Raw genomic sequence first — 12,499 nt, 5'->3', positions numbered from 1 at the left:
GGTGTTTGTCTAAGTGCAGCAGCATTGCTGCTGTGTAGGTCATGAAAAGGTTGGTGCATAGTTTAAAACTTCCCATTCTGTTAATTTCTTAAAGAACAGTCGTTCATAGTCTGAGCACAAAAGCTCATGATTTAATGAGGAACAGAAACAAAATCTCTGATTGTTGGTGTTTCAAACTTCATTGGAGTCCTCTGGCAACCACAAGTTGATCCTCTGCAGCTTCAATACCCTTTAGCCCTCCATATAAGAGTACATGCTGAATAGAGGACAATGCCTGGTTGTTATGTTTATTTACCCTTACTACAAGCTGGGTTAACCTCTTCAAAACAGCTTTACTAAGCCCGTTAACCACACGGCCCACATGATCTGTAGCCGTATCCCTAATGTGATGTAAATCTGACTCGAGACCATATGCACAAGTTCTGCTGCATTGTGTCTCCAAAAACTACAAGTTTATTGCCGTGCAACCCTTCCCGGGCTGGACGCTTCCAGGAGGAAACGCTCTGAATAGCAACTGCTTAAAAAAAAAAGAGAAGAAAGTCAAGAGTCCTGCCTTGTCAGACCAATATTTTTAATGGCTGTTGCAAATTTACAGAAGGGGGGTGGGGTGGGATGCAAAGCTCGCACAGGGTGATGATTTTCATCGCAGTTATTTCAACCGGTGCGTAATTATTCAAGGCTTTGCCCTCTCTGACGGAAGCTCTGCACTGGAGCAGGAAGAAGCATAGATACAAATAGAAGCGACTGAACTGGTTTTCCTCTGCTCTTTGTCATTGACAGAGCTCACAGCTTACGTTTTGCCTTTCTCCTTCAGTGAAATCATAATCCTGCATTCGTAGTAATTAGCAGTGATGCCACACAGTTGGTGATGTAACTTTGTGGCAGGCTATGAGTAGTACATGGGCCGTGTGGGAGCGAGCAGTGGTTTGAGTTGGGAATAGTTTTAGTAATTAGTGATTCTGGTAAGCAAACTATGACAGATCTGCAAAATGGAAATGAATTTCTGCTTGAGCTTGATGTCTTTAATTCCTGCCCCCCCCCCCCCCCCACACACACAGTATTATAGTCATCTTTTAAAACAGCTACTGGGCCCCCATGGCGAGAGCTTCATTTACCAGCTCATTTTTTCTTGATGGCTGTGGCAAGCGTAACAATGTTCTGTGCCTGCTTCAGTAATGGCATGTCGATCATGCTCCCGTGGAAAGTAAATGCACCCTGGAAAAGAGAGAATATAAACTTCCTGAGAGGACCTCTGGAAATCATAGTTGGCTTGTCTTTTCCTTTAAATACACATCCGTTCACTGAGAAGCATCATCTCCCACAGGAATCCTGAACGAGTGTTAGGAGACAAACTAACCCAGACAGGGCAAATGCAATTAAAGAAATGTGGTGGGTGCCAAGCGCTCCAAAGAGGAGGCAACAGGAGAGACAAGAGGAGCCCAGTGTGCAGCCTGCCTGTTTCGGCCCCTCTAGCTGGCAGCCAGTGAGGGCCAAGAGCAGCAAGGCAGTGCGTGCCACCCAAGGGGCTGGGGGACACTGTGCCTGGGGGGCAGGTCTGCTCCCCACATCCAGCATCACCCCCCAGCACAGGTGCTGAGCCACAGGGCTGGCCCTGCGCTGCCTGCAGCGTTATCTTTGTCAGGAAACAGCGGCCAGTGTTTGGGGTTGTGGAGGGAAGTTTTCCTGACTTGGGGGTGTTGTTGAGGTTGTGCTGCTGCACCTCTCCATCATGGGTCTGGTACTGAAGATAGGCTGGGCCTGTGCTAAGACCAACAGCTGGGATGAAAGCTGAAAAAAACACATGGCTGTCGTGATAATATTGCCCCAACCTGCTCTGGAGCCAAGTAAAGCCCACCTGAGCACTGCACATAGGGAATTTCCCAGAGTGGATGCAGAGCTAGCTGGTGTGCCTCAGCAGTGGTAATTTGAGAGCCAGGGCAGGTTTCAGAGGGCACTTTGTATTTCTAGGGATTTTGTGTTGGTGCCATGGTGACAAGTTTAAAATAATTAACTATGAATCATAGTTAAACCCTAAACAGAAGACACATGTTTTAAACAGAGCCAAACCTGACTTGTTCCTTTGGATGCCTTAATCCACACATGTTGCTGAGGTAGGATTTTGAAGATAAAACACATGACAAAGTTCAGTAGGCAAAAAAAAAAAATAAATCTATTTGTAATTCTGACAGTACTTTGACACATTCCTGAAAAAAACCAAATACAAAGATGCAATCTCTTCCCTGAAGGAATCAGAATTGAGGGATTGAGGGTCTGGCCCCAGTGTTGCGTAGAATGTCTCTGTGAAGCACTGTGCACCCTTTTAATGTCCTGCTGCAATCGATATAGGATCACAGGCTGGCCTTAGATTTGACAGTGAGCGAGGACAACCAAGAACAGGGTAGGTACGATACTGGCATGTGTGTCTGTGCATGCATAGCGAGAGAAATGCAGGGGAGAACAAGCTGTTTATTGTTCTGGTTTTCATTTAAGGCTCGATAATCATTAAATAGAGGACTCTGGTAAGTAAGGTGAAAATACAACCCATTTACAGAAACGATTAGGAAATGTGTTGCTCCAGCAACATACCTAGCTTGACTGAAGCAGCATTAAATATGAAACCATGTTCCAGAACAGTTAAGACAAAAATCCACCTTAAACAGTCATCTTGTGCAGATCAATACTGTTGCATGTAAGAACAGGCTGCATTAAAGCCATTAAGAGCCCAACAGTTAAAACTATTATTTTATTTTTAGTAGGATTTCCTACCATAGCTTGCAGTATTTTAGGTGGGTTTGGAGAATAATGGGACTGACAGATGCTCAAGGGTAGATGCTTCAAATTGAATTTCTTGTTTAGAGCAACCAATCAACCCTACATTACCACACCAAAATTTATTATTATTATTATTATTTTTATTATTATTAACAACAACAACAACAATAACAATAATACACCACTTTTTATCTTACTTAGCTACATCTCAGCTGTTTTCACTTACACTTAAACCTTTACAGAAAATGCAGCCTCAAACTATTCCATAGATTAACTGTTGTGAAAATACACTGGGAACCAAGTAAACATTTCATGACATAGCAACTTTTTCGGAATAATTCAGGTCTTTGCAGTGATCTTACACTGCAAGACAGTTTTTTTTCACTGTAAGAAAAACATGTTTTTGTCATGCCTATTTTTCTACAGGAATTCAGTCAAATAACAGCTATTGCTTAAAAGAGAAATTTGCATGTGGGATGACAGTGCTAAGCAGAGATATGTTAAGGTCTGGAATCATCCTTCCTAGTTCTGTGAAATGGCTGACTTAGGAGCACAGCTGTCCTAACTACCTGCAATAGTTTGCAGAAAGAGATGGGCACCTAGCAGCGACAATTCTGATCTCTGGTGGTCTGAATCATGGTTGGGAGGGTCTCACCCCTTCCACTGACTGTGTACAGGATACTCTGGAGTCAGATACCTCTGCAGGTGCCCAAGTCGGAGCATGATGAATGAGGGTCAGAATGTCTTTTTTAGAAAGCAGGAGTTAATTAAACAGCATGCCTGTCCTCTCTTCATTAAAATAACATATTTAGAAAGGAAACCAGGATAATAGTCTATGTGTGGACACATGAACACTGAACCACTTGAGATCTGCTGTATGTTCTCTTCTTGTCGGCGTGCAGCTGTAGTTCGGGTTGCTAGGAACTTGAATTCTTGAAGGTAAAATATGCTTCCCCCCCCCCCCCCAACAGCAAAGAGTAACACTGAGAAGTTGGCTTCTCTGCCTGTTCACTCTGAGGCTTATTTTCTCCCTGCTAATTTGCAGTGTTGAGCTAAAGTCCAGAAAAAGAAACCAATTTTAATGCCATTGAATATACTCTATTCACTGCCTCTCTTTCCACCCACAGGTTGCAACAGATAGGAAATACCAGTAATTATAGCTTTGTCCCCATGCTCTCTTTTCCAGTTCTGCTAGATGAAATTTGCCTTTAGCATTCTTTTGATTTTTCTCTTGCATGAATATAAAGAAAACAGGACTTTCTATAAACACCATTTGCTTTGATAGCATTAACCTGGGGATTAATTTAGTCATAGATCTAAATTTTATTTTTGCCTAATTTTACCAATAATCTCATGCTTCCAGCCTGTACTTAGACTTCCAGTAGTACAACTGTGGGACCACTGTCTGTTCTTAAGGAAGCTTGCAGCACGAATGAGAACGATGGTGGGTACGTGGTGCAAGGCTGGGGTTTGCATCCATCGCCATTCAGTGGCTGTGGTTCTCACTTGCGGTGTAACCATACAAATAATTCTGTGGGAGCCTTTTCAGAAATCTGTAAAAAGGACCCGGCCATCAGGCAAGTCAAACGTGTCAGACCTGCCCTGGCAAGAGACAGACCCTCCAGGCAAAGGCTGACAGAGAACCTGGGAGAAGGAACAGCCAGGAGGCAAAACCGCAGCCGGTGGGCACAGCCTTTGGGTGATGATGCATGGGTGCAAGTGACTCAGGTGGGATGAGGAGTGGGGGAATGGAGTACATTCTGTGTCTGTGACAGCCATAGGACAGCGGGCTGGAAGTGTAGTCCTTCTGAGGAATGGGTGGCCAAAGACACTGCCCCCATTGCAAGCGATGCAGCACCTATTCTGCTGTCTTTATCCAGTGCCATCCTTCATGCAGCAACACAGTGAACGCGCTAGGGGTGAAGCCCTGTGAGAAATAAGGTGACTTTGGCACTCACTGACCTGTAGGGCATGGGAGCTGTACCAGTGCTTTGGCTGGCCTGCGCTGTACGGCTGTGCAGGCAGCACAGCACAGCAGAGGGGTTTGTATGTGCACAGCCTTTGGCTTCCCTCAGCCTGGTCGCTGTACGCCTCCGTCAGCGCAGGCTGTGGGGGAGAGATCAAGGCAGAAAGTGAACGGGCAGAATTCCCTGTTGGGGTCATCCCGCAGACTAGCGAAGAGTCCTCCCCAGCTGACTGGCAAGTGAGGAAAGACACAAAGGTGTTTCCTTCTGGATAGCTCTGTGAGAGTGGAGCGACACCCAGCTCCTCTCGCCACCCGGTTACTGCAGCTGCTCACGGAGCCCACCAAGTCACCATGTTCCCATCTCTGTCTCTGGTATCAGATCACCTTCTCCAGGCAGAACAATGCATGACCAGTACTGTGCAATTTGCTGCATCCCCCAGGAACCATGTAGTATTTGAACGCAATAAAGTCACAATGACATTTAATGCTCTGTTAAAACAGTAGTAACATTTCAAAAAATGAAACAGCTATTTATGCAAGATGCAGGCCATGCTGAGTAAGGTCTTAACAGCTCTACTTTGAATTTCAATATGTCCTAAAGTGCTTTGAGAATGGAACAGAGACTGTTTTGGCAAATACAGAAAACAGCTGGAAGGGAATTAAAATTATAGAAAGCTGCTAGTTGTTTTATTTTTTCTTTTCTTGTTTCTTTTTTTTCTGAAGGGAACAGCAAAAAATGATAGTCTTGGAAAAAAGAGAATTGAGCACGGTCAGCCCCAAGTGATACAAAGATCCAGCTTACAGACAAGAGAAGTGATAAGACAGAGCTGACAAGAGAACAGTCATTTCCACAGGTCAGGAGCTGAAGATACAGGCTCATGAAAAAGCGGGGCAAATTAAGTTGTGCAGTAGGAATAATGAATGCAATACATTTTCAGGTGGCTGTAGAGAGACTGAAAAGATGCAGAACCAATCTTTGTAACACATCAGTTCGGCAGAGCTTATGCTTGTACCTTAGGAACCTCCTTTTGGATAAATGCAGCCACTACCAAAACCAGCTCAGGTCTAGCCAAGTTCAATAGGCAACTGAAGGCTCTTCTTTGACAACTTAGAAGACAACTCTGGCCATATGTTGCTGTGGGTCTTGGACATGGCTGTTGTCCTATCTATATGTCATTGTTAAAGATTTCCTTTCCTATAAGAAATGACATGTATCAAGTTGCAGAAAGAGTCTCATCATTGCTCTGTTATTTGCCACAGCCAAAAGATGATCATGTTAATGCAGTGTTTCCTGGAACATGAAGACCTCCCCTTTATGTGTGTATCTGTGTGTGGCAGCATCCAGGAACAGCTGCTCTGTGAAACTTTCGGGAGTAGTTAAGAGCTTGGTAAATCTATACGACTATCTGATAAACACAGTATAATTTTTTTAATGGTGAGAAGCATTTTACCTTTCTAGAAGTTAAATGGATGGGATTCAGAATCCATGATTTCTGTGTCATCTGGGGATCAATGTGTTCTGGTGGAGCCAGGAAAGGGGAAGAAATGATACAGCCAACTTTCTTGCTAGCATTTATCATGGGTGGTAGAATTGTGTTTGCTTTGACTACAACGGGGGATGCACAGGATCAAAAGTGAGGTACACTTCATGTTTTTCCAGAAGATCAGGGGAAGTAAAGTTTCATACTTCTTAATCTGTCCTTTTTATATAATATGCAATGTTATGTGGGGTTTTACTCGCACCACCTTTTGTTTCCTTACGGGTTAACAAGAGAAAAAAGTTGGCTAAAACTATCATGATAGAGAACATTTAAGGCACCTCATAGTTGCGCGATACAATTCTCTCTGAGCTGTGGATTAAAGTACATGAGTTAATTAAAGTAAAATAATAATTGTTCTGGGACATGTGGGACAGTGATCAGATGAGCTAGTCCCCTTTGGTTGACAAGATGGAAGAATTAGATGTACTTTTGCACCTGGGAATGCCTGTGGCTTTTTCCCCAGCATCTGCTCCGCCTGTGGTTATCTGTGCCTCTATCCATGTCCATCCCGATGACTGCAATGAACTCACTATGAGGGCTACTGCAGACCCTCAGTTCTTAGACCACTGGAATCTACTAATCACCTGCACTGGTACTGAATGTGAGGATTGGCTCTCCTAACAAGCATATACATTTTGAAGTACCAAGTAAGTCCTGTAAGTTCCAAAAAGCCTGCTGGCTTCCTGTTTGAAAGCAGACGGGGCTCCAAACGTGAGCACTGGTTCTAAGAACTCTGCAGTCTGTTTTGGGAACCGCTGTTTTATTAATTACCTCAATCATTGGCAACCCTTTGCTAATAAACCTTTGATGTGATGCCCTGTTCTACCAGATCTCATCATACACGTAGCCAACAACTTTAACTCCCATGTGACAGTGTCCAGGACTTTCTTAAAGTTATTTATAAAGATGATATTAAGCCTGTGGCTTGTCTACAGTAGAAAGAAAAAAATCAGTTGTCTTGCATCAGCTGAAAGAATATACCCAATAGTGCTATATTAATTTGCCGTGTGTCAATGTATGGGCTGTCCTGGGCCGCTATGCAGAGACAGCTAACGTTCAAAAGCAGTTTACTTCGAGTATCTAGTCAGTGGATTTACATGGTAGGCTTGGAGGTGCTAGGGGATCCTGGTAGTAGGTAAGGCTTTGGCATGGGGGAGACTGGGTACGCCGGCCGGTGGAAGAAGAGGAAAAGCAAGCCAAGGTCATGTTCACTGAAAGTGCAATATGGACAAGAAAGCACCTGCTGCTCAATTTTGAATTAAGTATAGGTCTAAGATAGGAGTTATGTAATTCTTATGGAACTGCCACAAAAATTTCTGCCACCAGTTAGGTGACTGTTGCTCGGAGGACAAACTCATGAGTGAGAGGAGGTCCTTTGATGGCACTCCGCTATCACAGGGTTAGAAATGCTGCCCCGCTGATGAAGATTTGGTTTTCTTTAATTATTTTTCTCAACAGCTCAGCTAGCAATACTTTCCTTTGCAGGCTAAATCCCTGCAATGAGTGTGTGGCAGTCGGGTTATCTCCTTGGCTGCCTTCTGAGGGCATGTGCATCTATGACCTAGTGGAGATGGGCGTAGGGGGACCAGTGAGCCAGCCACCCTTCTCTCCTCCACACCCTCCATCATTAGGAGATGTTGTGAATCAAACAGAGCTCCCGCACTGCTCTGGTAAGGCAGGCCAGAGGCTTTGTGTGTGAATACAGTCATTGTCTAAATAAGTAATTATGTAAGTCCCCTTCCAACCCCTGTGACCTGTATCAGCACTCGTGGGCAGATGCCAGGCTAAATGGAAACAAGCAGAATGGTGATGCCAGCTGGCTGGTGCAAACCTTGCGTACCTCCCACAAGGGGAAACAGAGAACCTGTATGGACCAGCATCCTCAAGTCCACAGATGCAAGAAACCTTTGATCCACAGTTATCTGAGAAACATTAATGCTTTCCGTGGTAATTCAGTGCCTTGCTGACTTCTAAAACCCAAAGATCTGGTTCTGACTTTTTGGAGACCACAAAAATATGTGGAATAAACCCACTGAAATCTGTTTGGGTCTGAGAACATTATCTTTAATCCTCCACAATATTAACTGTTATAAGGAAATTAAGAGTGTTGTGTTCTGGAGATCTGCTGTTCTGAGGAGGGAAGGAAGCAGGTGGATGGCAAAGGGTCCCCCTGAAAAGCATGGCATTCGGGAAGATAATTCCCCTGGGATTAAATGAAAACACATGTTTAAGTGATCCCCTGCAGAGGAAATTTGGAAATCTTTGCTTTGGGGCTTAAAAAGAATGCTTGGATTTGCTTGCAGGTCGTGAACAAAAGAGAAGAGAGCCCTGGTCACAGCAAATGGTGTTGGGTCTGTGCCTAGGGGAGGAGTGATTATCCTGACTACAAAGGAATGACTTTTCCTTGAAACAGAAGGTTGAAACCATATTTTTTGGGAAGTCAAGAGTAGGAAATAAGCTAACAGCTGTGATGGTGCTGAATGCAGGTTTAATTAATTTTTTTCTTCTGCAAGTTGTAGCCAAAGAGCCATTACAAAGAGCTGGGTCACAATTCTGCCTTTTAGTGATGAACTTCCAAAGGTTATTCTGCTTCTAGGAGGTGTTTGACGGTATCTGGGTCAACTGAGCACGTTTTTCAGGCTATAACAAGATAACATCTTGCTCTCCTCTCTGCTCAGGCCTGTTCTGCCTCCAGATTAGGCTGACACCCAGCTATGGCCTTCTTTGAGCATCTTTGCAGCAGGTAGGAAATGCTGCTATCACTAGTGTAGTCACATATGACAAACTGAAGACATCACGGACAGCAAGCTAGACAGAGCTTTTCAGGTTACGTAGTTCTGTATCCTCTCCTTTGGACGCTTTAACATTCGCCCCTTTTCTGTAGCAATGTTATGGGAGGAAAGACACTTAAAATCTTTGGGGAAAAGAAATGACCCCTGAAAAGGTTTGTCAAAAACATCTTTTTGGCAAGAGGAGATGCTCAGTGGGTCTCTGTGATCTGTTGAAGGAAGACATGGATGGGGAGGGAATTCTGCAAAGCATCAACACCAGCAAGTTTCTGTAGGCATTTTGTTGATATGAAGAAAATGTTTTTTTGCTTCTTTTCACCAGTGTAAACTTCCACCAGAGTAGAAGTAGCTAGTTAGTTCAGAGGATAAATCAGTTTGCAATACCAGAAGCAGGCCTGCTTTTATGAGATAGGCTTCTACCTCTAGGAGCAGATGGAAGGACACAAAAGGTAGAGAAAGTAAGAATGACTGCCACATGAAACAGAGATTAGTTTTTACCTCAAATAACTCCCTAGCAGCAGTACAAGAACTCTCACAGAAAAAGCACTTTCTAAAGCTCAACAGGTAGGAAGGTATTTGTGATCCCTTCAGTCCACAGTGGGGCAGAAAAGATGAAGAACAAGGATCTGCAAGGTCCTTCACTTCTCCTCCACCTGACATTACCATTCCCAGCCTACGGATAAGGGTCTTACCCTGCTGCGTGAGCCACACAAGCTGTTTTTCCCTCTTACAGCCCCTCAAGCTGCCTGAACCACTGGGGATAGCCATTTCAGCTGGGGTGGGCCCGGGGATCCCACTTGGTCCAGCTGCAGAAACTCCTTCAGGCCACCAGTCCGTGTCTCTCACTGAGCAAACAACCTGTTTAGGATCCCTGAATGAAAGGCAGACACGAGGGGGTTTTATTGCTGTCTTTACATTTTCTTTAGTTTCCTTCTCACTGTGGTTGTTGCCTTCCTGTGTGCTCCTCTAGAGTAGGAAAGAATAAAATTAAAACAGAAGAAAGTCCTAGAAATCAGGAATATTCTCCACTGGTTCCCATCCTCTGTCTTATAATGTATTGGGAACGGAAGAATCCTAGAGAGCACACTTGCCGCTGCCAAGCAAATCTTTATTTTATAGCACAAAAGCAGCTTCCTGGACAAACATCCTATCCAACCATGCATTTTTTTCCCCTAGTGAGCGTCATGGTTATTATATGGAAAAATGAAAAGTAACTAATAATAAGACTTCAGTATCCTCAGATGCCCTTAATTAAGTCATTTAGAAATAACTTGGGGTTTATAGTCATGGAAGAAATTTGTTAAATATAGACTAGAAAATTTCATCTGGAAGCAAATGACTAAAGAACACACAAAAGGGGAAGGTAACTGTAAAATACAACTGAGGCGAGAAAAGTAATAACAGTGAAGCTCGTTCTGTCAACAAGAATGGAATTGCCGGTATTTTTGTATTCTATATTTTTTCTAATTTCAGATTCATTTTCTGAACAGGATTGAACAGCCATTTTTTACTGCAATTCTCTATTTCAGCTGAAAGAGCTTTTGCAGAGAGCTTCTTCAGGTCCCTGAAGAAACTGGCTAGCACAGAAAGGAGTGAAGAGGCAGCAAGACCACTGCTACTTAAATTAACTGAAACAATAATTTGGCTGTACAGGCTTCTGAGTTCCCTCAGTAAGCCTTAAAAAGACCCATCTGGTCAGAATGTCACATCTCTGGTTAGATCCTGCTTTGGAAATTGAAATGAGGCTTGTGAGCGCTTGTTGATGCTTTTTAAAGAGGGATTTGGAAGGTGGGTAGTTGCCTCAGCAGGTTGCTTGGTGCAGAGCAGGTTTTGGCACAACAGCGGGCAGGTGTCTGCAGCAATGGGTGTCTCCCCGCTCCATGCCTGCAGAAAAACATCACCTGTGTTGGGAGCATGCTGGCACAGCACAGCCCTTCCAAAAAAAAGCAAGGGCACTCACTCTGTCTCACTAAGACCCCACATACACCTCCTTGAGCCGACAAGGTCAGAGGGGTCATGCCTTGCTGAGGAAGATCCCAGAGGGATGCCATCCCATGCCCTCTGCAGGGCCCACGTCCCCTGGGACAGGAGCTACCTCCACCAGGAGCTACCTGCGGGTGGAAAGGCTATGGAGGGGCACAGCATCTGCCCTTCTGCTGCCGGCTCGCGGAGAAACTTCTCCCTGCGGGAAATGTCAGTGTGCCATCCGAGTCCCTCTCCCCCCGTGTTTTGGACACAGGTCTTTAATGAGTGGAGGAAAACAGATTAAGAGCCACCGAATGCCTGCTGGGGAGTTGGGCGGCGGGGGGGGGGGGAGTTGGCAAGAAAATGTTTTGTGTGAGTTTCTGCCCTGCTTAGGAGCTTTTGCAGCCCTGCGTAGTAAAATCTGTCTTCTTCTCTCCCCACCTGGCATAACTCCCTCAGGACTGATTGCACCAGTGTAGAAACCAGTATAGCACAAGCAATTAGCTAATACAGCTCCTTCTGCTCTGCTGTAAAGTTCAAAATTTGCCCCCAGATGGATCTTTCTAAGAGACGAGCCTTCAACTGTGACACAAAATACATTTCTAAACCCTTTTTCAAATAATAAAACTGTATAGAGAAACTTCAAGTACCTTCACGAGCTCTCTCAACCTCTATTTATTAATAAATTTTCATGTTAAAATTTCACTTGGCCACTTTTTAAAAAGATAAACAACATAACAGTGGCCCATGCTTAAATCCCACCAGTGCTCTCCATCAGTTCATAGAGAGGCACCTGAGCCTATACTTAAGGCAGAAGCTCATAAAAGGTGGCAATTTATCATAAACTCCTGAATCACCCATTCTGCATCGTGAGGAGTATACATTGCCTAATTAACATAAATGACAGCAAACGCCCCGTGTTCTTGGAGCAAGGGCTGACAGTGCTGCAACCCAGCATGCACAGAGGTATCCTGTGCTGCCGGCACTGCCCCAGGATGGGATCCAGCTTAGCTGGTGGCACCTCAGAGCTCTGCCTGCAGTCTGTCCTGGGCTCCAGGAGTGCGGAGCTGGGCTGCTCCCTCACCCCCAGCTCCGTGTAAAATCCTAAGATATAATGCCCGATAAAGTGCGATATAATGCCTGTGGGTTGATGGGGTCCCACACTGCCCCATGCCAGGGGGATGCTCCAGTGCATCCCTCCCAGGAGACAGCCCAGAGGAGCCTGCCACCCCCAGGGCATGGTCCTGCTCTCCCAGCACCCACAGGCTGGATTGGGACAGGATGGATCCCTTGTGGCTGGGGCCATACAGAGGGAGCCCTCTTAGGAGCCACGGCACTGCTGGGAGAGGGAGGGCAGGGGGGAGAGACCTCCCTGGGCAGCAGTGGGAGCTGGACCTGGCCCAAGCACCAGGGCGCATCGTCTCCAAGATACAGTGGCTTGGGGTAGCTTTTCCTAAACAAAGAGC

General features: G+C 45.0%; 1 protein-coding gene across 5 annotated transcripts in view; it reads right to left on the bottom strand.

Annotated features, from left to right (window-relative positions):
* Positions 1-102: 102 nt before the first annotated feature.
* CLYBL (citramalyl-CoA lyase) overlaps positions 103-12,499 on the bottom strand; it is a 194,883-nt gene continuing 182,486 nt past the window's right edge. For 2 of the 5 annotated variants that reach the window (XM_080376283.1, XM_080376285.1), the window contains one exon: positions 103-1,215. In XM_080376283.1, coding sequence (XP_080232409.1) covers positions 1,120-1,215 — 96 coding nt within the window. In that variant the 3' untranslated portion in view covers positions 103-1,119. Of the gene's footprint in view, positions 1,216-2,891; positions 4,879-12,499 lie in introns of those variants that run through there. The other 3 variants (XM_080376281.1, XM_080376282.1, XM_080376284.1) reach the window with 2 other exon arrangements.

The sequence above is a fragment of the Falco punctatus genome, assembly GCF_963210335.1.
Source record: "Falco punctatus genome assembly, chromosome: 2".
Lineage (NCBI taxonomy): Eukaryota > Metazoa > Chordata > Aves > Falconiformes > Falconidae > Falco > Falco punctatus.
The sequence above is the reverse complement of the archived record's forward strand: the minus strand, read 5'-3'. Positions and strand labels throughout refer to the sequence as shown.